Consider the following 27,770-nt stretch of genomic DNA (forward strand, 5'->3'; position numbering starts at 1 on the left):
AAAACGTTTTGTAATATCTAACCTGTATATATACGAAAGGTAAAAGGTAAAGGCATAAACAAGTCTGTTGTTGGTGAAGAAAAATCTTCTGTGCCTTCAGTAGAGCATCCGGCATTATCTGAGACACCTAAAACCAACTTGCTAGGGCGTCTGGGGGCGCGTACGGCAAGCGGGAGAGACAAACTACCCTTGACGTTTGGAGTCTGGTTTCCGGGTTAGTGTTTTGTCAGGGTTTGTCGGCAGTGTGCTCGTTGGCGGAGGCGAAATCAATCGTCTGGACCATGTCGGCCTTCGAGAAGCCTCAGATCATCACCCATATCCAGAAGGGCCTCAATTACACGGTGTTTGACTGTAAGTGGGTGCCCTGCAGCGCCAAATTTGTAACCATGGGCAACTTCGCACGCGGCACCGGCGTCATTCAGCTGTATGAGATCCAGCAGGGGGACCTAAAGCTGCTTCGGGAGGTAGGTGCCGGCTCGAGACTGCCCAGTTCCAAGAACTGGGACTGCCGTTGTGGGTAGAGTGCGTATCTCGGGTGTCGGGGGTTCTGCATTCCTTTTGGCCAAAGCGTTTGCCCAGCCCCCCAAAGCTCCGCTCGAGCTGCGCGGGAGTAGCTAAGCTGACCGAGATTGAGGAATACTTCGGAGGTAAAACGCTTTGGTTGGACACTTGAATTCTCGTCGGGCTAGTTCATCTGCGCGCTGCGGGTCCCTTTTTCCAGCCACCCCCGAGCCACTCTCCCAATCTAGCGCGAGGCCCCTGGAAGTGACGTAACGACTTCCTGTTTAAATTCGAGGCCCTTCTGGGCAGTGCGCAGTTGTTTGTGGAGAGTCTCTTAATAGGCACAAGTTAGTAAAATGTTTTTTCAGACAAGCAGAGCCAAAGTAGGCACTGGAATGTCTGCTATGTAATTGGAGGAGACAACCTAACAACAATTATTCATTCAACAAGTATCAGCTGATTGCCTGGTATTCCCAGGCATGTAAATGACAATGTCCCCGATATCATGGACTTTATTTTCCAGTGGGAGAGAGAATCAGTTAAAGAATCAAACCAACGATACATAAAACACAAACCGAGATGAATTCTCTAACCTAAAGGAACACGGTTCTTTGAGAGTAAGCAAAAACAAAAACAAAAAACCAGATTTGGGTTGAGTAGAAGCTAACTAGGCCAAATTAGGAGTAGAGGGAGTTCCAGAGGAAGCAGCTCAGCGATGGGAGACGCATTTATCTCCTTCAGAAACAAAAAGTAGTAAGCAGGGACCAGACATTGCAAGAGCTGTAGGTCATTTAAAAGATTTATACCTTTTTTTGTAAGAAAAATGGGACATCACTGAAGGGCTTTAAGCGGGGTGTGGCACGATTAGATTTACAAGTTTTGTAAAAGATTACTGGAAAGAATTGGAGAATAACGATATTAAATAACACTTTTATACCTGTTTACAGTTTTTAAAATGCTTTTATTTGGGTTGCCTGAAAAAAAAAAAGATCAGTCATACTCAGATGTTTAGAGTCCTAATAGACTGCAGGGAAGTCTGTAACTCCAGGGACCAAAAGCTATGGAGAGAATCTGCTTGGAGGAGTTAGGGCTTTTAGGGCTTAAACTGGTAGGTAAAGGATGCATACACTTGCAATAGGAAGGATTAGATTAGAAGGTACATAAGGCCTCATCCCACTTTAAATTTCTATGAATGCCGCTTTTCTTGTTCAGTTTGTCCTCTCTAGCCAGGCACTCTACTCCTAAACATGGCTTGTTCTTTTCTACCTTTCCTTATGTTGTTCATCACTTAGTCTCCAGTCAACACAAAGGAACTTTTCTTTACATTGCATTCCTATGGTACTTATTATCTGTGCCAGAAATATATCATTCTGTCCCATGTATCTCTAATTAGATTGTAAGCTACCGGAGAGTAAGGACAGTAGTTCTTTAATGTGTTATGTAAGGAGCAGCCGCTCGATAAATTACTTGTTAAAAGAATGAGTAAATTTATGTCTGTAAAAAGATATAACTTGGGACATTTAAATATTGGTTTATTGATCATTAATCACTTGGGGTCGGGAGTTGGAACAAATAGGAAACATTGGAATTGCAGAAAGAAACTTAAAAGTGAATTATTAGGAACAAATACTAGTCAAAGCTTAACCAGAGAGTATCTATAGACTCCTGACTTTTTTTTGTAAGGCTGCATGACTTGGGTACATTTCAGGGATACACTTGTTCTGTAAAGAGAAACAGTGCTCTTTGTTCTAGAGATTCTGGAAGATTCTAGCAGGTTTTTTTTTTTTTAAATAACTGCTTTTTAATGAAAGTAATGTGTGTTCATGACAGAATATACCAAAAATATAGATAGGAAAAAGGAGAAAAGTAATGTCACCCATCTCAACACTAGGAGTAACCACTTTTTATATTTTTGCCTGTATCCTTTGGCTCTTCTCTTTTTCTGCCATAAACTGTCCATTGAGAACCTATCATTTCAAGGTACTATGCTAAAGAAGGACCAAAGATATTTGAAAGGTGAGTCCTTCCTCCTAAAGAACCTACTGTCTAAAGAGAGGATAAAACAAGTGCACAAACAAATTTGAGAGCTTACATTGTATTTAGCTGCGATGATACAGTGGAAAGAATATAGGTTAAATACAATCTCAGTGATTCTCAACTCTTACTGTGCATCAGGATCACCCGAATGTGTATTGCTGCTGTTGTGTGTGTGTGTGTGTGTGTGTGTGTGTGTGTGTGTGTGTGTGTGTGTGTGTGTGTGTGTGTGTGTGTCTATGTGTGTCTATGTGTGTGTGTGTGTTTTAAAATATTCGTGCCTTGGTCCCACCCCTAGAAATTCTGATGCACTGGGACTCTTGCCTCTAGACTAGAGTGAGTCCTGGACATCGGTATTTTTTAAACTTCCACCAGGTGATTCTAATAAGTACTAGGGTTGACTGTCATTGGGCTAGATGAATTATTTGTTAAAATATTAGGAAACATACTTGATTATATCCTTGTAGAACTCAAGCCTTGTCCAAGATAAAATGAAGGAAGCAAATGGGTATTTGTTGGTGCCTCCTTATCTTGTTACTAAGCAGATAGATAGGGAGTGAAGACAGGGCCTTCATATATAGTTAAGCAGTTTGTTGAAGTGCACACAGGTATCTGGCCAAGGGTTCAAGAGAGAGCTGAAATCCATCTCTGTCTCTCATCAAGCCTTGCGTGTGTGAGACTTCCCTCAGCCCATAGCGGGCACCTTTTTTTTTTCTAATTGGCCCAAAGGACTAGGGGTGGCCCTGCAAAGTGGAGTCGCAGTTGGGGATGTTTACACTTTAAAAATTAGTGATAGGCTAATAAAGTTCTGCTTTTCTAGCCCCTGTGCCGCAGAGTTCACTGCTTGTTAACATTTGGGTGACTAAACCTTTTAACGTTAATTAAGTAGTGCCAGGATGTGGAGGAGGAGACACTGACAAGCTGAACTAGACCCACCCACAGACAGAACAAAAATAGCTCTGCTGGGAATTATGGATCCTGGGCTTCCTTAATCAGGTTAACTTATTAGAGCAAAGAGAACCAACAGCTAGGTCAAACATGCTCATCACTGATGGTCATTTTCAGTATCATATGGCAAAAGTTAACATACGCTAAATTTCTTTGTGGGACAAATTTCGCAAAATAGATCTTTATTTTTTTTAACCAGTTTTCCAGCAAGAAAAATTTTAAGTGCTGAATTCTTTGCATCTTTCCTTTTCCAAAGGTAAAACATTTAACAGGGACAGGGAGGGGGCCCTTTTATGACCTATAAAAAAAATTAGCTTCATTCCAATGTCCTCTTAATTTAGCTACTATTATGATTTCCATGAATGTCTAAGGAAAGAGTAAACACCTTTGCTTTTTTAAGTCCACTTGCCAGCGTAGCTCAGCCTTTCTGAGCAAAGTGCAGCCCTCGCTGCAGCGCAGATGACAAGATGCTTATACATTTGAGTTTATTTTTCAGTAGGTTTCTATATTTTGAGTTTAATTTGATTCTTGCAGAACAGACCACTAGTACCTATAAATCTTTGATATAAGTATACAAGGATAAAAGAGATTTGATTTAAGGATGAAGGAGAACATCAGGGAAGCATGAATACCATATATTTGTATTTTATAAAGACATGAATGAGGGTAAAACCAAAGGGCACAAATCTGAAAGTAGGTTTAATTCAGGCCTCATTTACTTCACCAGTCTAGTTCAGGATTGGAACATTTCTTTGGTATTTCTGATGACTCAGGTTGACAGAATGGGGGCTACATAAGAAAATGTTTATTTAATTGATTTACATACAGGCCTGGAGACAGCCTAGTTTAGTAGAAAGAGCTTGGAATCTACTTGGCTCTGGGGACCTTGGGCAAGTCACTTAGTCCTCCAGACCTGTTCCTCATCGGGAAAAGGGGTGTCCCAAACACTTAGTTTGCAGTTGCATGTGTTAGAAAGAGAAGGGATGGTCTAGTACAGAAGAGCATCCAGAATAGTGTCTGATACATTAGTGTTCCATGTATGGATGCCATTTTCATTATTGCATATAAACGACACCGGAAACTGTACAGTCTGTCAGGTGAAAACATGGTGGGAGAAATAGGAACATGACCTCTGGCAGTGGTTTCTCTCTCCCCAGCACTAGGACTGAGGGATTAATCCATGTTCATTTATACTTTCATTTAACAAATGTTGAGCACCATCTACGTGTTGAACAAGTTGGACACGGCCCCGTTCCCCTGGTACTCATTCTAGAAAGGGAGGAGATAGATAATTGAATGAATAAAAGAATTTTGTTGATAAGTGAAATAAAGAAGATTAAAGAGGGCAAGTGATAGTGATTTGGGGGTTTCACTTCAGACTGGAAGGGTAGGGAAGGCCTCTTAGAGGTGGTGACATTTAAACTGAAATCTGAGTTGGGAGAAGACATGATGACCTGAGGGAAGAGCAGTCCGGGCAGTGGGAACAGTAAATGCAAATTCCCTGAGGTAGAAATGACGTCAGTGAATCTGAAGAACAAAAAACCGCAGGTGTGGCTGGAATGTGGAAGGGAAGAAGCAGGAAATGAGGTCAAAGAGACAGGCAAGGCCAGACCTCAAAGGGCTTTGTACATTTTATATACCACAGGCCTTGGTGCTCCTCTTGTGAGTCTGTGCCTCTAAATGTAGATGCATGTTGTTTCATTTCATTCATTGTATTTGCAACAAAACCCACTTTTAGAATCTGTGATGACAAATGTGAAACTAGTATAGGGCCCATCATGTAATGGAGTGGTTCCCAGTTTGGTTTCTCCTAAGGTAGGAATTCTCAGATGTGTTCAGGTGTCAGAACATCTGGACATTGTGGTGCTGTTTTTGGAACACCATGAAATATTGCAATAATCAGTTCCACCTCTGCACAAGGAAGGGTTTTCCCAGTAGAAAAATCTGACTATATTATACATACTCTGATCTTTAGATCACAAGAAGTAACCATACATAAAATTTTTAATCCTCATTTCCAAGTTTTCTTATTGGTGTTTATTAGCTAGTATTTCCTAATAGACAAGGTAAAAAAATTACTGAAGAAAACTTAAATTTGAGTAAAACATATCCATTAGCTGTGTGTGTGAGAGAGAGAGAGAGAGAGAGAGAGAGAGAGAGAGAGAGAGAGAATTTATGTTGGTGCTGGAAGATCAGTGGTTCCAGTTGCATGGTTTCTCTATTCCAAAGGCCCTAAAGGCAAAAGTTAGGTAAAGCCGTAACAGAGAGGAGAGCTTTTGCTTCCCAATTTTTTATTAGCAGCAATAAACTCTTGGAACTGTGTGCTTACTGTAGGGACTGAATAGTAGGGGTCAGCGTTTATCTCTTCCATGGCCTAGGAAGAATAGAGATCCCATCAGAGGCTCCTGGGGATAGCAGTGGAATTACAGGAAGCAGAATGCTGTAGCTGGTGGAAGAGAAGAAAATGGGTGACCAGTCTTCCCAGGGCTACTTGGGGAAGAATTTTCCCAGAGAGTTATATCAGTGTATGGTGCAAGCCGCCCTGCAGCTCTTAATACCCGAATCCCTGGAAGCATATTCCTGTCCATCAGGACCCACCTGTTTCTTGCCTGAGAGGCCTGTCTTCACCCTCTGCCTTAGACCATGGGAGCCATTATCAGTGACTTGGAGCTGGGGGAGACAAATGGGAGGAAGGGGTGGGTAGCTATTTTATCAGTTGGCCTCAGTTGGAAGTCTGAATTAGTTTAGCCAAAAAAAGTGTGTTCTAATAGTGTGATTAGGTGATTAGCTAAAGTGATTAATTAGATAATTAAGAATGATTAGCTGTATCACTATTTTTTTTTTTAAGCAAAGCTTTCCTTTTTTAAAAAAAATTAATTTATTTTTGGCTGTGTTGGGTCTCCGTTGCTACGTGCTGGCTTTCTCTAGTTGCGGCGAGCGGGGGCTACTCTTTGTTGGGGTGCGTGGGCTTTTCATTGCGGTGGTTTCTCTTGTGGCGGAGTACGGGCTCTAGGCACACGGGCTTCAGTAGTTGTGGTTTATGGGCTCTAGAGCGCAGGCTCAGTAGTTGTGGCGCACGGGCTTAGTTGCTCCGCGGCATGTGGGATCTTCCCAGACCAGGGATCAAACCCGTGTCCCCTGCATTGGCAGGCGGATTCTTAACCACTGCGCCACTGGGGAAGTCTGCTATATCACTATTAATATGTTATTTCAGGTACTTTTATTTAGGGGGAGGGGATAGTGAGGAGAACATATATGATTTGGAGTTGGAAACTGTCTGCTTTATTAAATTGACAAAATTTTGATCCCCCATGCTGCCCCATTGTGAGATACGTTTTTCATAAAATTGGAAAAATAGCGAAATAAATGAATATCAGTTTTCTGGTGTAGTGAATAACTGATGCTCTCTTGGACCACCAGTATTAAAAAGGAGAAAAATAACATTCTGTGGTTCTGGGCTTCTCATCAATACGGTCTTTTACAACCGTGTTATTATAGGCGACTGATTAAACACAATTTAATTAAAGTTTACCGGACAATTCCAAGGAGGCTGTGAATGCTTTATCTTAGACCAGGCTACATAGTAACTGCTAATTTATCCAGATCCCAAACAGTGAGAAAGCTCAGCAAGCTGGGAGTTTCCAAAGCCCTGGAGCATATGTTGATGTCTTTTGAATCATGAAAGAGAAGTTCAGTTATAGTTTGTGTTAAGTGAATTTTATTTTCTTCCTTGAAAATTGCTATGTATATCCTATGTGGAAATGCCCAACCAAACATTGAAAGTGGCGGGGAAATTATTTTCACAAAGTATGTGAATCGGGCCGACCCTAGTGGGGCGGAGGGGGGGTTGAAGATTGGCTCAGCAATGGAAGGGTTACAAGAGGAGGTGCCCTAGAAACTGGGGAACTCTGTGGAGGGGAAAAAAGTTCATCCGGATATACCGCTAATTGAAAAAAATCAAGTCAACGAACAATATATTATGACCCTCTGTATATTAAAACAAATCTATATGTGGTTGTCAATGTGTAGAAAAGGGTCTAGAAGAATGGGGATTACTTATGAGGCCTGTCGAAGGGAAACTTACTTTTCATCCTTCAGTCTTTGGTTTTGTTTGAATTTTTTATTTTATTTTATTTATTTATCTTATACACCAGGTTCTTATCAGTTATCTATTTTATACATATTAGTGTATATATGTCAATCCCAGTCTCCCATTCCCCCCCACCCGCTTTCCCCCCTTGGTGTCCATATGTTTGTTCTCTACATCTGTGTCTCTATTTCTGCCTTGCAAACCGGTTCATCTGTACCGTTTTTCTAGATTCCACAGTTTTGTTTGAATTTTTATAGGGAACACGTGTTACTTTTGTAAATGTTAGGAATAAAAAAAATTAAAATAAATTAATTAAAAATTAAAAAAATTAAAAAAAAAAAACGATTGTAAGAGACTAAATAAGAGAAATCGTTTTGCCCTGTTGAGGCTGACAGTAAGTGGAAGGTGCTATTATACATCTAGAGTGCAGTGTGGGGCAGGCCTCAACTCCATATTGCCTAGAGTTTCCGGGGGCCAAGGCAGCCGGACAGGTAGACTCCAAGAGAGACTTCAGTGACTTGGGCAGGTGGAGTTTGCACGTGGTTTTTTACTGATGTGATTACAGTTGATCCTTGTACAGCATGGGTTTGAACTGCACGGGTCACTTATACTCAGGTATTTTTTAAGAGTAAATACTACAGTACTACACAGTTCAAGGTTGGTTGAATCCACGGTTGCAGAGGAACCTCGGATACAGAGGGCTGGCTATAAGTTATATGCGTATTAACTCCTGTGCTGTTCAAGGGTCAACGGTTATATATAATACTTGGAGCAGTAGTTTTGTTTTTGTTTTTGTTTTTTGGCCGCACTGTGTGGCTTGTGGAATCTTGCTTCCTCCACCAGGGTTTGGACCCGGGCCCTCGGCAGTGAAAGCGCAGAGTCCTAACCCTTGGACTGCCAGGGAATTCCCAATAGTCTTTCAAATTAAAGAAACCTCAAAAGATTGGCTAATCCATGCTGATAGCAGTGCCTTTGGTGCACACAGGTATACAAGTCTCTGTGTACTGAAGGGATCTCAGAGGACATAACCATTCTCAGTTTATAGGGTTCTGCAGGGAAAACTATAAGAGACACATAAGCATTTTTGTTTCTTTAGTCACTTGGAAAGAATAATACCTTCATTTTGTCCTTATTCTTTGAGGATCTTAAAGAAGAATACCACATTAAATGCTGAAATCTGCATATTTGCAAACCAGTGAAGATGTTAGAGGTGCCAGCATTTGAATGTCTCATCAGCGAGATGAGAGGAAAGGCAAAACTCATTCTTTGGACATACAGGCATACCTCCTTTTATTGCACTTCTCTTTATTGCATTCGCAGATACTGCATTTTTTACAAATTGAGGGTTTTTGGTAACACTGTGTTGACCAAGTCTATCGACGCCATTTTTCCAATAGCACTTGCTCACTTTGTGTCTCTGTGTCACATTTTGGTAATTCTCACAATATATTTGTTATGGTGATCTGTGATCAGTGATCTTTGATGTTACTGTTGTAATTGTTTTGGGGCGCCACGAATCACACCCCGACAAGACTGCAAACTTAATTGGTAAACGTTGTATGTGTTCTGACTGCTCCACTGACCAGCCTTTCCCCGACCCTCTCCCTCTCCTTGGGCTCCTTATTCCCTGAGACACAACAATATTGAAATTAGCCCCTCAATGGCCTCTAAGTGTTTAGGTGAAAGGAAGAGTCATAGGTCTCTCACTTTAAATCAAAAACTAAGAATGTTTAAGCTCAGGGAGGAAGGCATGTTGAAAGCCGAAATAGCCCACAAGCTGGGCCTCTTGCACCAAATAGTTAGCCAAGTTGTGAACGCAAAGGAAAAGTCCTCGAAGGAAATTAAAAGTTCTCCAGTGAACACATGAATGTCTCCATAACATAAAAGTACAAGATGAAGCAGCTAGTGCTGATGTAGAAGCCACAGCAAGTTATCCAGAAGATCTAGCTGAGATAATTCATGAAGGAGGGTACACTAAACAACAGATTTTCAGCATTAGAATGAAATAGCATTCTATTGGAAGAAGATGCCATGTAGGACTTTAATAGCTAGAAAGGAGAAGTCAATGCCTGGCTTCAGAGGACAAGCTGACTTTCTTGTTAGGGGCTAATACAGCTGGTGCCTCTAATTTTAAGCCAGTGCTCATTGACCATTCTGAAAATCCTAGTGCCTTTAAGAATTATGCTAAATCTATTCTGGCTGTGCTCTATAAATGGGACAGTAAAGCCTGGATAACAGCACATCTGTTTACAACATATTTTACTGAGTATTTTAAGCCCACTGTTGAGACCTACCGCTCAGGAAAAAAATGCCTTTCAAAATATTACTGCTCATTGACAATTCACCTGGTCACCCAAGAGCTCTGATAGAGATGTACCCATGGGGTTAACATTATTTTCATGCCTGCTAGCACAACATCCATTTTGCAGCCCATGGATTAAGGAGTAATTCCAACTTTCAAGCCTTATTATTTAAGAAATATATTTCGTAAGGCTATAGCTGCCATAGCTAATGATTCCTCTGATGGATCTGGACAAAGTAAATTGAAAACCTTCTGGAAAGGATTCACCATTCTAAATGCCATTAAGAACGTTAGTGATTCATGGAAGGAGGTCAAAATATCAACATGAACAGGAGTTTGGAAGAAGTTGATTCCAACCCTCATGGATGACCTTGAGGGGTTCAGGACTTCAGTGGAGGAAGTAATTGCAGTTGTGGTGGAAATAGCAAGAGAGCTAGAATTAGAAATGGAGCCTGAAGATGGGACTGAATTGCTGCAATCTTATGAGAGAACATTAATGGATAAGGAGTTGCTTCTTATGGATGAGCAAAGAAAGTGGTTAGCATTTTTTAGCAATAAAGTGTTTTTTAATTAAGGTATGTACATTGTCTTTTTTTTTTTTAAATTTATTTATTTGTTTATTTTTGGCTGCGTTGGGTCTTCGTTGCTGCGCGCGGGCTTTCTCTAGTTGCGGGGACCGGGGGCTACTCTTCGTTGCCGTGCGCAGGCTTCTCATTGCGGTGGCTTCTCTTGTTGTGGAGCACGGGTTCTAGGCTCAGGGGCTTCAGTAGTTGTGGCATGTGGGCTTCAGTAGTTGTGGCTCGCAGGCTCTAGAGCGCAGGCTCAGTAGTTGTGGCGCACGGGCTTAGTTGCTCCGCGGCATGTGGGATCTTCCCGGACCAGGGATCGAACCCGTGTCCCCTGCATTGGCAGGTGGATTCTTAACCACCGTGCCACCAGGGAAGCCCCACATTGTCTTTTTAGACATAATGCTGTTGCACGCTTACTCGGCTACAGTATAGTATAAACATAACTTTTACATGCACTGAGAAACTTAAAAAGTCACGTGACTTGCTTTATTGCAACATTTGCTTCATTGTGGTGTTCTGGAACCGAACTTGCAATACCTCTGAGGTCTGCCTGTACTTCTAAACTATACAAAAATGACTAAAGGAAAAGCATGATCATTTTTTTTAAATCAGAAAACGTTTTAATTGCCTTTTTTGTTGTGTACCTTATTTAATTCCCATAATAGAGCCATAAATATCATGGATTATGAATAGCTGCTTACATAAATAATGTATCCTCTCTCTTTCCCTTCTATCAAGATTGAAAAGGCCAAACCCATTAAATGTGGAACATTTGGCGCCACATCTTTACAGCAGAGATACTTAGCTACTGGGGATTTTGCTGGGAACCTTCATATATGGTAAGATTATTGCATCAGTGTTAAGACATGAGATAAGCAATTTTTTTGATAGTCGTGTTACTCTTCCTTTGAAAGAATTCTAACTTTGAAATGTTTTTTGTTAAATTTTAACTATAAGAATATGACAGTTACCTCATATATATTTTTAGATTTCATGTTCAGTATCCATTTTAAAATACTAACATATTTTTCTTTAGCTATTTCAGATAATGTTTTTAATATTTATTTCCACACCTGCTGTTTGGTGCTAGCATTTAATATCCATATTTGTAAATAAAGGGCTCTTCCCCTCCACCATGAAGGATACAATATATAAGAATGCTCGTGTATAACACTAAAAAATTAGATATCATTTACATTTTGAAAAGATACTTGGCATTACAGAATGAAACACTGTATTTTTGTATGTTTTAATTTTTTAACATAGAACTCTCAATTCATTAAATGTTTTTCTTTTTCTTTTAATGCTTTAGATGAGCACAAGTTTTTAGGAACACATCTGTTGAGTAAATCAAGATAAACCTGTTTCGAATGAGCAAAATCACAATTGTGCCAAATGCTTTTATAATTTTTTTTTAATAAATTTATTTATTTTTGGCTGCATTGGGTCTTTGTTGCTGTACGCAGGCTTTCTCTAGTTGTGGCAGGCGGGGGCTACTCTTCGTTGCGGTGCATGGGCTTCTCATTAAGTTGGCTTCTCATTGCGGTGGCTTCTCTTTGCGGAGCACTGGCTCTAGGTGCGCAGGCCCAGTAGTTGCGGCACTCGGGCTTAGTTGCTCTGCGGCATGTGGGATCTTCCCGGACCAGGGCTCGAACCTGTGTCCCCTGCATTGGCAGGTAGATTCTCAACCACTGCGCCACCAGGGAAATCCCCCAAATGCTTTTAATTTTCGTGTTTTACCTAGAGTTATTTCCTGATATTTAAATTAGAGTTGAATGAATTGAAATTCCTCTGTAATTACTTTTCAACAATATCTCTTAATCATGTAAAGTATACAATAATGTTCTAGGGGAACTGTCTTCCCTACATTATGTTTTCTATTGTGACCTTTCTTGATTCTAACTTAGAATTTGCTATTTGTAATTAAATTACATTGACATATTTATCTGTCTTAGAGTCATAATATAACATAGAATGAAACTATTTTAATTCCCCTTGCTTTAACTACTTAATTAAATTATTAAGTTAGCATTTATTAGAATGCATTAGTTTTTACCTGCTGTGTCATAAACTTTCAAAGAACTTGGGAGAGAGACCAGTCTGAGTGTTATTTTTTAAAATAAATATATTTCAACACAAGAATATGCAACAAATATAACGGTTGACTATCTCCCTAATAGAGCTTCCTAGTATAGTGCACGTATTACTGCTTTATCTTCATTGGCAAGTCATAATTTCATGTTAAAAAAAGTGATGTTTCAGAGTCTGTGGAAACAGTAAAACAGTTCTTTTAAATAGAACCTCAGTCCTGTTTAGTCTCTTGATGCTTTCACAATTACGCCACAAAGATAAACATCATCTCTAAACTAGGTTGAACTTCTCAAATTTTGATTTGCAAGATTTTACTGATAAATCTGGGCTCAGTAATAAATTGGGATTACGTGTCATGAAGAGCTACGTTCATTAAAAAAGAAGAAATATAAGTTGTTAAAAACTGACTTGTTAAAAAGAAATGTGGAAGGAGGCTCCAGTAGAAAAGCAGAAGAGGGGGGGAAGGACTGGGAGGCAAGAGAAGGGTGTATTAGCATAACCTACTTCAGCCACTCACCCAGCCCTGTAGTGTAGTCTTCAGACACACATAGGAGGGGGTACTTTCCTGCATTCCCTTCACTTAACTAACCTAGAATTAGACAAACTTCATCCAATTTGACTATAATATTTATTGTGACCAGCATGATGATAAACTGAAAAACGTAACTAGTTGAAAATCAGTGTGGAACTCAGTGAGAAAATAATATATTATTAAGGAAGAAAGGTATACAAAGTAAACACTGCTCATATTTTAATCTCTCAAAAGATCCCAAAGTCAAACTACCGAGACTACTTTGGAAATATTCTGAATCACTTTGCATTTACTCTGTATTTAAAGCAGTGATTATCAGACCTCAGTGTACCAGAAAGTCAGCAGATTTGGGGCCCCATCCCAGAGATACTTATTCATTATGTCTGGGGAGGAGCCCGTGAATCTGCATTTATTAACAAGCATACGTGGTAATTCATGTGCAGAGGTCCTAGATCGATCATCTTTGAGGACCACTGAGTAAAGTGGGCTCAGGATTTAGAATTCCAAGTTGAATGATGACAACTCTCATTGAGGCCTTGAAAGAAGCTAAAGTGGAGAGGAAAATTTGGAAGTAAGTGTGTAAATTACCTTAACTGCAAAACCCTTATTTTTAAACAAAAATCCCAATATGGCATGCATTCTTAAATTTGAGTAGTATACTAAACATTTGGGGCATGTGTAAGTAAGAAGCTGTGTTCTGTTGTTTAGGAATTTGGAAGCTCCAGAGATCCCAGTATATTCTGTACAGGGCCATAAAGAAATTATAAATACTATAGATGGTGTAGGTGGACTCGGAATCGGGGAAGGGGCACCTGAAATTGTGACTGGCAGCCGAGACGGTAAGTCAGAATATTCTGTGTATTTTCATTTTTTTATTTTTAGTTAAGTCTCTGTGCCACAGTATATTCTATGTGGAAATCTTCCTCAATCCTTGATCCCCTAAATCTAACATTCTACTTTTTTGATAGGCAGGTTTGATTGCATATCCCTCAATTGTTTCAGACTTTGGGGGTATTTCAAGTTAGAGGCATGGCACTTACTATTTTAATTTTGAGCTAGTTCAACTATTAACAACCATAGTTTCCTCTGAACCTTGAGGATTTAAAATGTCTCTACAGGTTTTTGAGGCAGCTGATGATATACTGTGGGTGGCAGCTTTTTTCTTTTTTTGAAAAGCAGAATTAGTACTTGTGAAAATGGTCATATTGACAGCTGGTTGAACACTGCAGTTCTGTGGTCTTTCCGCTGAGCATTGTAGAAAGCTCCAAGAGCGCCAACTGCTTTTCCCCCCTGCAGTGACGAACAAGGGACAGGTCTTTCGGTGTCCTGAGCTGTTCTGAATGTAACAGAGTCAGAATTTTTGTTGCTTCACAAGGGGTATGTAAGTGATTTGGTACCTTAGTTGGTTCAGCTAGTTTTTTAGTGGCTGCTCAAGACCATGAGGAAATTGTTTTCAAAGAAAAGTGGAATTTAATTTTCTAATAGTTTCTCAAGAGCAGCTGTGTTTTAGAAATCAGGTATTTTTTTTCCAATCATAGAAACAGTGTGGAATATAGAAGGAAAAATAACAGTCTGCTACACCAGCGTAACTATTAGATTTGTTTTCCTTTCCAATCATAGATACAATTTTACATGTATTATCAGTGTTAATACGATTTTGTATCTTAACCTTTTTATTTATTTAATGTTTTGTCCTTATGTAAATATTGCTGTTTCCATGTGGTTTTCATAATTATCGTTTTAATGACTTCATAATATTCCATCCTATGGATGTGTCACAGTGTCCTTAGCCATGCCCCTGTTAATGAGCATTCAATTTGCTTTAAGTTTTTGTTTATTGTTTTGGGAGAGCGACTTTCAAATAATGAAGAAATGAGTATCATGTATATAGCTCTTTTGGAATAATCATACTTTATGATTTAAAAAAATTGTCAAACTGTCCAAAGTACCTGTTTACCTTATCAGCTACAGTAAATGAGGTAGGTTTCCAGTCTACCCTACCAGCATTGATTTCCTTTTTTCCCCCCAATTTTAGAGATAAAATGGTATTCCATTCCGACTTGTGTTAACTTCTTTCTAAATTTGTTTATTAGTTAATTTTGCTTTGTGAATTGTCTATTTGTGTTCTTTTCTTTTAACTGTTACAGACTTAATATAAATGTTATCAATTTGTATGAAGCCTGTAGAATGATGTAACTCTTGTCACATTTGTAGGAAATTTATTTCTCCTTGAAGCAGCCTTTTTAATGACCAACTTTATTTTATCCCTGATGATAAGTCTAGTGGAATATCTTCCCTTTTCCTGGATTTATTATCCTTTTTAATAATTTTTTTTACCCTTTTCCTGTTCTCACTTAGGCCTTTTAGCCATTTTATTACGTCTTTGTGTTTCTCAAAGTTAGTGACGCTAGTTAGTTAGTTATCCTGTAATTTGCATTAAAATGAGGGAGTTGAAATTAAATTGAGAAGAATTATTTGTTACTTTTATTAACTCCTTCTCTCTTCTTTATTGCCACGGGGAAATTAAACTTAATTGTATATGAAATGGTATTCTAAAACTCCATATAAGAAATCATAGACGTAAAAATTACTTTATTCATCTGCATAAGAAAAATGGCAATGATTATATGAGTAGTAAGGAAAAAACATTAAAATGACACTGGCTTTATTCTAAATAAATACTACATTTGTTCTAGTCTTCAAGAAAGTAAGGCATGATTTGAATTACATAACATTTGTGTTTGCCTTGTCAATCATATCTTGTTGATGATGGCGTAGGAACAGTTGTTGGCTTTTGTGTGTATCTCTTAATTGTAAATCAAATCAGGCGGTAACATGTGGATTATATCTCTGATATTAAGTGCAACTTGCCCAATTGGAAGTCAGAAAAAGGTGAATGTTTTTCAGATATTTTAGCATCTGTAATATGTCCATGTACATAGGAAGCCATATGAAGAGAATGCAGAAAGAAATGTCATCATTCACTATTGAATTTTGCCAACTCACTTTTTTGAATGTCAGGAACCGTGAAGGTGTGGGACCCAAGGCAAAAAGACGATCCTGTTGCTAATATGGAACCTGTACAAGGAGAAAACAAGAGAGACTGTTGGACGGTGGCATTTGGTAAATTACTGAAGTACCCTTGCATTTGAAGTTTCAGATTGTAAAAAGGACAGTGCTTCGAGAAAGTCCTAATAGTCTCTTTATAGTCTGCTTTGTGGATTATCTGACAGTTTATTGAGGCAAATAGACATGGTGTTTAATGGCAGCCCCTGGGGCCTAGGTTTGAATCCTCACTGTGCTATTTCTTGGTTGTGTGACCTGGGGCAAGTTATCAAGCTTCTCTGTTTTTTGCTTGCTTCATTTATAAAATGGAAGTAATAATAGAATTTACTTAATAGTGTTGTTACGAGGATTCAGTTAATACATGTAAAGTGCTTAGAATTGTGCTTAGATATTAAGTGCTCAAAAATATTTGCTATTATTGTGTACTTCTGTTTAACTTGATAATATTGACCTAGTTTAGAACCAAATGCCATTAGTGAAACTAAGTAGAGCCTCAGATGCGAATGGTAACCTAACAAATCCTACATTTTACTATATACAGAGTATGTTTATTTTCTAGAAAATAGTAATGCCATTACAGAATTATTTCTTATAAAGTTGTTAACCATGTTCCTCTAATAATATACTTAAAATGAATATTGATCTTGTAGGACTAATTGATTTTTGCCCTTGTGTCTCTTACTGAGCACCAAAATTACAATCATTTTTGCTAATAAAGGATATGGGCCGGGACTTCCCTGGTGGTCCTGTGGTTAAGACTCTGCCCTCCCAGTGCAAGGGGCACAGGTTTGATCCCCTGGTCCAGGAACTACGATCCCACATGCCATGCAGTGCAGCAAAGATTTAAAAAAAAAAAAAAGGATATGGGCCATATTTCATTTTAAACCTTTACTTTCTTTCCCCTTTTTCTTATATAATCCAGTGTAGATAACAGACATAAAAGTGAGATTAAATGATATATGTGAACTGTTTAGCTTTTTATGTTATTTTTAAATTGAATTGTTATTTAATCAGAGAAAAGTTCTAGATTTCCGATTTTAAAAATAAATTACCACTGAAATTGAGAGGAGATTTCATTGTGTGTGTATATTATAATTACTATGTGTATATATATGTTACAAGCAATAATATAAACTGAAGATATGCACACTTGTGCAGAAATTTCAGAGTTAGTGTTTAGAATCATATAAAAATTTATGTAATAATTAAAAAGTAATTAACTTTGGGTCCATTAAAGGCTTTTTATCATTGATCTAAGGGACATAAGTGCTATTTTAAATATAGGACATTAAATTTAAAGAAAGAACATTTATCGATTGATCTGACCATTTTTTGTTTGTTTGTTTGTTTTTGTAAATGCCAAGTATGTGCATAGCTTTGGTCATACAAAGGTGAAACAGACTCATATTCTTGTCTCAAGAAGCTTGTAATTTTAATAAAGAGGGCATGCTATCTACGTTAATTATAGTACGCGGTAGGAGTGAGAAAAGGTCACGGAAGCATGGATAAATGCAGAAGGAATCCCAAGCGAGTGATAACTGGAGAGGAAGAACATACTAACCTCAGACCAAGGATATGTGGCATTTGAACCACTGAAATTGGGAGGGGATTGCAAGCATTGGGAGGAAAGTACATAGAAGGAATGGTGGTAGGAATAGCCTTAAAGCTGGCACAGGGCCATGGCCAGAGGTGTTTCGATGGTCTGGAGGTAGTGGTAAACCTTTGGAGGCTTTTGCAAGGATGAGATATGATCAGAGCTTTAGGAAAACTGAACTGGTGTCATGTACGGGAGAGAGGTGAGTGGCAGTGGGAATATGAGTTCCGAAGCTCTTTGCAATATTCCAGGAAACACGTAGGTTAGATGCAATAAGAAGGGAGCAGAGCGGGTCGATTCAGAAGATAATATTGTGGCAAAAGAAATAAAATTTGGCAGGTTTTTTGAGATGAGGAAAAAGGGAAAGGATTATGTCCAAGGTGACTGAATTTTGAGGCTGAATGTAGGGTGAATGATGTTATTAATTGAAGAAGTGCCACAGAGGATATGATGGTTTGTAAAGGAAGATGGTGAGGTCAGTTTTAGACATCATGAGTTTCAGATGCTGTCGTGTCATCTCGGTGGAGCCTACAGTGGAAATGCAGGGCTGGAGTTTATAAGAAAACAGAGTTGCAGGCAGCAGAGAACAAAGGCATTGGGTTAAGATGCCCACAGAGCCTGGCACAGTTAACAGGGGCTTCCCTCTCACCTAACACATTTTCCTCAGCAAGAGGTACTCTGGAAAAAAAATCCCTGGATCCGAGCAGGATGTGTTTCACTACAGATTATAGATTTACTTTGGGTGCGATCATCCATACAACTAAAAATACATCGCAGTGCACCACAGCTTATCTGAGGTTTCCTTGCAAAGACGAGATAACACCAGAGCAACATTTTGCAAAATATAAATGAGTTTAAAGTAGTTTCTATTGGCATTCAAATATAGTTACTGCCAAAGAAAGCAATGGAAGCCTAGCTGTATTTATTCTACCAAATCCTACTACCATTTGAACTGTTAGTCTTTGCAAATAGAGAATAGAGAGAATTTGAAATCCAATAAACACGTTCATATATCCCTTGAGTATAGAATCTCAGTGAATGAGATTTTTCTTGTAAACAGTATTAGATACCAAATTAATAATCTTGATGTCCTGTCAGGGTTAATAAAATGAGCTGAGATTCTACCTAATGTGATTTCTTCACCTGATTTGGTACAAGTTATCTGTGTAGTTTCGTAAGTTTTTTTTTTTTAGCAGTCTCCATATGAGCATTTATGAAGGTCTGAAATGTCGTATTTTGATTTCTAGGCAGTGCTTACAATCAAGAGGAACGTGTAGTGTGTGCTGGCTATGACAACGGAGATATCAAGCTGTTTGATCTCAGAAATATGTCTTTACGGTGGGAGGCAAATATAAAAAATGGGGTAACGTACATTTGGATTCTTTCCAGATTCTCTGAATGTGTTTTCACCCACCCTGAACTACTACAAAAGGAAAGCTCCTCTAATAACTCATTTCAGTAAAACCCCTCTGTGCATGGTTTTAACCTTTTGGGGCTTAATGTTGGAGGGTGTGACAAAAATCAGGGATGCTCTCTTCAGAAAGTGAACACACACCCAGGTGTGGTGTGATGTACCAGGTGAGTCACTACGCCTGTGGCCCATCTGTGGACTCCTGTGGGCCATGCAGTGTGGTATTAAAATGACCTAGTAAGAGGCCTTCTTCTGCTAATATCAGGAAGCTTGAACTTGTAATAGCCTCCCAAGTACTTTCAGGTTTTTGGTTCCCAGGTTGTACATCTTTAGTGAAGAATGTGGTTCCCTCCTGTTTTCTCTAGTCAGCCTTGACTTAACTTTATAAAATAATTACATAATAACAGTAAAAAGTTAAATTATGGCTTTCCAAATGTACCCACGAGATCAGGGTATCCTAGATGATTTTGTGGATCTTATTAACCAAGAAGAAATTTTTATAGTTATAAGTATTTGATATATGGACTCAAAGATAAAGTGATTATTTAAAATGCTTTCACATGAGCTGATAATGTTAAAGTTGTTTTACTTAGTTTGAAAGAACCTCTTGAATAATAATCATTATTAAATGAATGATCACTAATAAATATTCTCTATTTTCAGGTATGTAGCTTGGAGTTTGACAGAAAAGACATAAGTATGAATAAGTTAGTAGCTACGTCTCTGGAAGGAAAGTTTCATGTTTTTGACATGAGAACACAGCATCCAACCAAAGGTTTTGCTTCTGTTTCAGAAAAGGTAAATATGAGGGAAATGTCTTTCTATGAAGAGGAATATTCGCTATAGCTTGTTTTAGACTGATAAATAGAATGAGTCACCAAGTTCCTTCCAGGTTTTTACATGAAGGGAGCTATTTTGAATATATTCTTGTAGGATCTTGACAAGTTTTTCTGTGCAAAGAGTACTTTTCTAAAGTTTGTCAATTTTAGACTTTTTTTTTTTATTGAAGTGTAGTTGATTTACAATGTTGTGCCACTCTCTGCTAGACTTCTTGATTATAATAAAGGCCTCAGTTGGTAATGACTCTTATTTTGTAGTTTAGGAGCAATCACAAGAAAACAAGCTGGTTTAGGAATTCGGTCAACAAAACCTAGCCTGGTGTTTCCTAATAAATATATATTTGTATTAATACCTAATTATATACTTTTAGGTATATGCCAATATATATTGAACACTAATTATATACTTTGCAAAGTATATCAACATATATACATTATGTCATTTCATCACATTTTATTTTATATTCCAGTTTGATATATTAAATGAGATATTTAAAGTGCTAATCACTGTGATTGGTACATAGTAACAATGTAAATATAAATTTATTTATTCATACATACATACATACATATATGCATACTTTGCCTTGTTCCAAATAGTATTTTAGGTAGCTTAGAGGGAAACATTTGGTATTACAACATTAGAAAAATTGATGAAGAAAGCCGCACAAGTGGAAAACACTGGTTTAAAAAACTGAAGTTGATGTCTGGAGTAAGGGGATTGCATAAAATTCATGCTGAAACATCCTGTCATCCTGTCATTTGCAAGAGATGGGTTGGAAATGTCACTCTGAGCTTTCTTGAATATAAAAATAAAGAAAAATCCGTTATAGATTTGTAGTTTCCATAAGACTAAAATATGTAATTTGCTCAGGAAATAAAAATTCACTCCCTTGCTCCCTTTCCCTATGTCATGGAGTCAGTAGTACTTCCCAAACCTTCCTATTTTGTCTTATTTCATTATTAAAATAATTATTATTGCATGTAAATTACTGTTACTGCCTGATGAACTGTATTCTTAAGGTAACTAACTATACACTATAATATTGTTTTGCCTTTGTCATTTCAGAAGTATCTATCCACAACATAAAGCACTTACTAAATTGTTCCAAATACAAGTGCAACACATTTCTCATTAACTGGAAATTACAGTGTGTCTCCAAATTTTTTTTGTTACGTTTAGTTAATCCAGTAATTGCTAAATCTGTCAAATAAATGACTGGTGTATTTTAACAAGTCATTTCCCCTCTTTTTGCTTTTTATCAACTTCCAGGAGAAAAAGAGAAGTTTAAGTTACAAAACAAATTAAGGTTTAACAGCTTGAACCTAATCGCTTGAGGACTGTCGCACACTTAAAGTGTGCATTTTGAGATATGTGTTTTTCTCTGCTAATGGTAATTCTCTTAAAAGACTATTAAAATCAAATGTCAAGACTGATCATCAACTAAATTGCAAAGTGTCTTATGTGTGGCTTAGCTCAAGTTGGCTGGTCTCATTGCTTCTATAAAGCAGAAGTCTTTCCTCCCTCCCTCCCTCTCTCTCTCTCCCTCTCCCTGTCTTGTTAAATTCCCCACAGTGAATGTAGCATTATTAGGATTGATTTACAAGCTGTTAACCTTCATCCAGTTGCCACTTCTGTCTTTTTGTTTAATATGACTGATAAAGGCCTGGGCTTATTATAACCGTAAACACCGTCTATAAGTCCTCCTGGTACTTATTTTGAAGACTAGACAAGTCAAATAGTGTAAATTGAAGAGAAGACTCTGAGAGCTTTACAATAAAATTCATTCTGTTTATGGGAACTCTCAGTACTTTCCACTCAGTTTTGCTGTGAACATAAAACTGCTCTAAAAAAATAAAGTCTATTAAAAAGAAGTTCAATCTATCCTTTTTTTCCCTTTAGGAAGAAGTATTTCTTTATATTTTGAGGCTTTTTCCTCCTTAGAGTGAGCTAGAGATATTTAAATGTATAAAATCTATTTGTGTAATTTGTATGATACTATAAGGTTAAATGTTAAGACTTTTCATCTGATAATCTTTTTTTTTAATCCAGCAGAACTTTGTTTTGTAAGACAGTAAAGAGGAATTGTTCTTTTCCTAATTCCTGATGGGCCCCTGTAACTCTCTGTAGCCATTATAAAGAGAAGTGCCAGAAAATAGTTACTTTTATAATAGTAACTATAATTGAAGTGATAGAAGCTGTTGAAATTGTTGAAGTGATAGAGGTAAAAATCTTTTTTTTTACAGGTTTCTCTTCTAGGACAGTCTTTTTTTTTTTCCTCTATTTTATTAAAGTGTAGTTGATTTACAATGTTGTGTTAATTTCTGCTGTACAGCAAGGTGATTCAGTTAACATATATATACATTCTTTTTCACATTCTTTTCCGTTATGGTTTGTCACAGGATATTGAATATAGTTCCCTGCGCTATACAGTAGGACCTTGTTGTTTACCATCCTGTACATAATAGTTTGCATCTGCTAATCCCAAACTCCCAATCCTTCCCTCCCTCACCCCTCTTCTCCCTTGGCAACCACAAATTTGTTCTCTGTGTAGGATAGTCTTTCTTTATCATATAAACTTATAAACCACTTGTGTGCCTCTCATTCTGTTCAGGCTCATAAATCTACCGTGTGGCAGGTCCGACACCTGCCACAGAGCAGAGAGCTCTTCCTGACAGCGGGAGGCGCCGGCAGCCTGCACCTCTGGAAGTAGTAAGTCCCTACCAGTGCACAGCACTCCTTTTTAAGTTACTTGTGGGTGTAAAGTAGGATTCGATTGAACTTTTTGTCTGTGTTTCCTCCTTTGACTTGGTTCATTTTGATATGATTTTAAATTTCATGGTATTACATAAGCATTATTCTCGAAGGCTTTTTTTTTTACTAATATACTTATTTTATACTTTGTAAATATTAACCTTCGTTTGATACACCAAATATGTTTTTTAGTGACATCTTCCATATATTAGAGTAGCTCATGAACAATTCCTTTCATAGATTTGAAATCATGGTTTTTGCTAGTTTTTTTTAAAAAATAGGAAAACTTTGACCAAAGGCTTTTGTGAAATATTATAATTCAGCCATTAGAACAGTACCTCTAGAAGAAAGGAAAAGGGTTGAAATTCTTAGTTTTGATTCCTGGTAATTGACTTGCCCAAGTTCAGGTAACATCGCTATGATAGAACAGACACAGAGCATGAGGGCCCTGATTGATCTCCAGGAAAAGCCTTGTCATTGCGTTTGAGCGTCAGCCCTTACTATATATTTGCCTTTTCCAGTGGGATTTTCTCTTTCCTATAGATTCTTTCTTCTTTTCCACTTAGTAAAGACCCTTTAACATTTCTTTTAAGGTAGATTTAGTATTGATGAACTCTTTTAGTTTTTGCTTGTCTGAGAAGTTTTTTATCTCTCCTTCTATTCTAAATGATAATCTTGCTGGGTAGAGTATCCTAGGTTACAGATTCTTCCCTTGCAGAACTTTGAATATATCATGCCACTCCCTTCTGACCTGCAAGGTTTCTGCAGAAAAATTAGCTGATAGCCTTATGGGGATTCCCTTATATATGACTTTTTGTTTTTCTCTTGCTGCCTTTAGAATGTTTGTACACTTAATGTTATCCCAGAGATCTCTTAAACTGTTTTCATTTTTTTTTAAATAAATTTATTTATTTTATTTATATATTTTTGGCTGTGTTGGGTCTTCGTTGCTGTGCACGGCTTTCTCTAGTTGCAGCGAGTGGGGGCTACTCTTCGTTGTGGTGTGCGGCTTCTCATTGCGGTGGCTTCTCTTGTTGCGCAGCATGGGCTCTAGGCACACGGGCTTCAGTAGTTGCGGCTCATGGGCTCTAGAGCGCAGGCTCAGTAGTTGTGGTGCACAGGCTTAGTTGCTCCGTGGCATGTGGGATCTTCCTGGACCAGGGCTCGAACCCGTGTCTCCTGCATTGGCAAGCAGATTCTTAACCACTGTGCCATCAGGGAAACCCCTGTTTTCATTTTTTAAAATTTGTTTTTCTTTTTGCTCTTCTGATTGGGTGATTTTCATTATCCTATTTTCCAGATCATTTATGTGTTCTTTTGTATCACTTACTGCTATTCATTCCTTCTCGTATTTTTTTTTTTTTCACCTATTGAGTTCATAATTTCTGATTGGGTCTTTTTCTTTTTTTTGCTGCATTGGGCCTTTGCTGCTGCACGCAGGCTTTCTCTAGTTGTCGCAAGCGAGGGCTACTGTTCATTGCGGTGCGCGGGCTTCTCATTGCGGTGGCTTCTCTTGTTGCGGAGCACAGGCTCTGGAGCGCAGGCTCAGTAATTGTGGCTCATGGGCTTAGTTGCTGTGTGGCATGTGGGATCTTCCCGGACCAGGGATCAAACCCGTGTCCCCTGCATTGGCTGGCGGATTCTTAACCACTGCGCCACCAGGGAAGTCCCTGATTGGGTCTTTTTATATTTTCTAGTTCTTTGTTAAAATTTTCACGTGTACATCTATTCTTTTCCCTAATTCAGTTAACATTTTTATTACTAGTGCTTTGAATTCTTTATCTGGTAAATTATTTGTTTCATTATTTATTTTTTCAGGGGTTTTCTCTTGCCTTTTCAGTTGAGTGCAGTTCCTCCACCTTTTCATTTTGCTTAACTTTCTCTGCCTCTATGAATTTAGTTGAAATAGTTACTTATTTAAGTCTTAAAGGGGTGTTCTTATATGGGAGACTCTTTGGTGAGAGAGCTGGATTTGACGTGGACACAAGTTACATCTTTGGGGTGTGCTGGCAGCTGTCACCCTGGTCGGAGATGTAGCTGGAGATGGAGGGGCTAGAGCTGGAGCCAGGTATGAGGTCGGATGTCCCCTCTGTCCAGTGGCCATTATTGCCCTATCAGGGTAGGGGTCTGATCCCAAGTTGCTGGAACAGAAGCCAGCAGGGTCGGCCCGAGCTAGCTTTATTCTCTTTAAGTGTGTTTTTTCCTCCACCGGCACCCTTGCCCTGGAGTGGGAAGGTGCTGAAGCAAGTGTGGCCCGTGCGGGCTCTCGGCTTGTGTTGGCCCTGGACCAAGGTCCAAGCTGTCTGTCATGCGCTGCCTGTGTGGGCGCCCACAGTTGTTTTCCCATGCTCTGTTCAGATGTATGCACGGGTGCAAGTCCCCTTTGTCCCTCACAGCTGAGCACTGTCCCCAGCCCCCTCTGCCCCGCGCTGTTGTGGGGCCGCACTGCAGGGCAGGAGGGCCTGTGTAGACTCTTGGCCTGTGTCGGGAGGGGTGAGCTGTGTGGGGCAGCGGCCGCCGTCAGAGGTACAGGCCGCTGCTGGTGTGCTGCTTGAGTGAAGAGCCAGCCAGGGGCACTGCTGCCTCACCGGCCTCCGCCCTGGGGCTGCTCGCCTCTGAGTTCCAAGATCCAATCTTTTCCCTGATCACAGCTGCCCCAGATCCTGTGCTGTGTTGTCCTGTGGAGTCAGTGGGGCTGGCGTGTTCGCTTGTCTTGGGCTGGGGTGCACGCCAAGACAGTTGTGGGAAATCCAGCAGCTGCTAAGGCAGACCTTTCCGCCCTGCCTTGGGGGCAAGCTAGCGTGTGGACACTCCTCACGAACAGAGCCTAGGCTTCTGACAGCCTTCCTGTTGGTCCCGGCGGCCCTCCAACCAGCCAAGGGGGCTGGTCTCCCCAGCGTAGGATCTGGGGACTGAGGGCGCCCAATCTGCAGCTCTCATCAGTCACTCCCCAGGGCGGGCGTCCGCCTGTGTATTCTCCCTTTTCCTGAGTCCCCTCCCAGGGGCACAGGTCCTGACCTGATCGCTTTTCTTCCCTTCCCACTTACCTGTGTATCTCTCTTGCAGCCCTGGTTGTACAGGAGCCCTTCTGCCAGTTTCCAGTTAGTTTTCAGTGAGCTCTTAAAACTTTAATAGATGATATGGAGGATTAGAAAAAAAATCTTTATGTTATCTTATAAATACTAAATAAGTGCAGCCTTTGCCAAGAGACATGAAAAATGTTCTATAACCTGTATCCATCTGAATGTTTTATTCCTTTTAAAAAATCAAAAGAAGGTGTAGGGTCTGTGAGGAAGAAAGAATAGAATGTTATCTGCTTATCACAACTTCTGTTTCTGTTCTCCTTCTGAGTTGCTTCATGCCTTTTAAAGTCTTGGTCTTTATTAGCACTTTTGAAATAAAGGTAGTATCATAGTTGATACCTAACAGGCTTTAAAAGACCTTCTGAGGAGGAATACCCCTGTATCCCTGCATGGGGGAGGGGTGTTTCATTTTTCCCTCTCTCAAATCTAGACCAAGTCATAGTTATGAGCTGTTAACCTTCAGCCCTTCTTATTTTATAAGTTTATATTTTCAGCTGATAGAAAATCAAATGTTCTAGGAATCACTGTTTTCTTTTTTGAGGCAGTGACGTCTAGAGCACCAAGTCAATTTATTAAAGAATGCTAGATCAACCTAGAACTTTCATAGTAAAAGAAAAGATACCTACTCATGCTGAACAGAAATGATGTTTAAACGTTTTTAGTAGATCGAATGCTTCTTTATGAGACTTTGGGGGGTTGGGATTGAGGTTGAAATATTGTCTCCTTATTTCCATACAACTCAATATTAGAAAGATGCCTTAAGTATTTATCAGTTCCAGTAGTCAAGTGAGAAATAAAAATAGTTATTGGAGTATATGTATAAGAATAAAATGACGAATGCTAAGATTTATCTCTTCTTACCACTTTGATCTTGTTTTCAGCGAATACCCAATTCAGCGGTCAAAGAAAGATTCCGAGGGTGTAGAGATGGGAGTTGCGGGTTCGGTCAGCCTTCTGCAGAATGTTACATTGTCTACCCAGCCCATTTCAAGTTTGGACTGGAGTCCAGATAAGAGGGGTCTGTGCATCTGTAGTTCATTTGATCAAATGGTAAGAGTACTGATTGTTACAAAACTCAACAAAATTTGATCTGAAGACTTTGGACTTGAAACCTTCCAAAGCAACACTCAGAGAATTTAGACTACGTTCTGGGATCCTCTGATTCTCATTGAACAAAGTGGGATTTGACTGAGGAAAAAAGGCCCCAGATGCAAACCTCTGGCCAGCATCCCTCCGGGTGAAAGGCCACACGTGTGTCCAGTGACCTGACTGGATGGTGGTTTGCTGTTGCACATGCGGGCACCACAGTCTCCAGCGCCAACTCTGTTCCTCTCCCCTCCATTTCTAGTAAAAAGTTGAAAGTTTTCTATATTTAATTATTTTAAATTCATTTTGCATCCCCAAAGTTCCATATTCTATAATAATACTTGTGTTGCATTTTAGAGTTTACAATTTTGTAGCAGTGACTTAATTTGGTTTAAAATAGTTTGCCTTGGTAAGACTATTGTGAACTAACCTTCATAAATAAATACACTTGGAGACATTTCAGTGTCAGTAAATCTCTGTAAAGAACATTACTTTATAAAATACCAAAATGGCATGATCAGCCGAGATTTAGGCCGTTGTTTTCAACCGTTTAACTCATAAAATGAAATACTGTGATTGACAAAGACCTCTTTTTTAACTTAAAAAACAGGAGTTGAATTCCTGAGACTTTCTGGTTGTTGACTGTGGTTATGTTGTTTGAGATGTATAAGATTGTGGGGCTTTTGTAGCCTTGTTTTTTGTCAAACTTTTTAATATATTTTGTGAATAAATTTTGTTTTTGAAATCTGTAGAAGTTTTGATTCTTTTTTTTTTTTTATAAATTTATTTATTTATTTTATTTTTGGCTGCATTGGGTTTTCGTTGCTGCGCGTGGGCTTTCTCTAGTTGCGGAGAACGGGGGCTACTCT

At 38.9% G+C, this 27,770-nt stretch overlaps 1 protein-coding gene across 1 annotated transcript; it reads left to right on the forward strand.

Moving 5' to 3' along the window:
- The first annotated feature begins 180 nt into the window (after positions 1-180).
- Positions 181-27,646, forward strand: WDR92 (WD repeat domain 92). The gene is made up of 8 exons (XM_036873995.1): positions 181-464; positions 11,183-11,283; positions 13,776-13,906; positions 16,089-16,190; positions 18,975-19,090; positions 19,802-19,936; positions 22,593-22,690; positions 26,697-27,646. Exons 1-8 carry the CDS (start codon positions 282-284, stop codon positions 26,902-26,904), a joined length of 1,074 nt encoding a protein of 357 aa, XP_036729890.1. The 5' UTR covers positions 181-281; the 3' UTR covers positions 26,905-27,646.
- Positions 27,647-27,770: the final 124 nt, after the last annotated feature.

This window comes from Balaenoptera musculus, chromosome 13 (genome assembly GCF_009873245.2).
Source record: "Balaenoptera musculus isolate JJ_BM4_2016_0621 chromosome 13, mBalMus1.pri.v3, whole genome shotgun sequence".
NCBI lineage: Eukaryota > Metazoa > Chordata > Mammalia > Artiodactyla > Balaenopteridae > Balaenoptera > Balaenoptera musculus.

Bases quoted from the DNA above. Each gene is read 5' to 3' on its own strand.
- WDR92 (XM_036873995.1), top strand. From the start codon at position 282: ATGTCGGCCTTCGAGAAGCCTCAGATCATCACCCATATCCAGAAGGGC. The intron at 19,937-22,592 runs GTAAATATGAGG...CATTCTGTTCAG, and splicing joins TTGCTTCTGTTTCAGAAAAG to GCTCATAAATCTACCGTGTG. The intron at 22,691-26,696 runs GTAAGTCCCTAC...TCTTGTTTTCAG, and splicing joins AGCCTGCACCTCTGGAAGTA to CGAATACCCAATTCAGCGGT.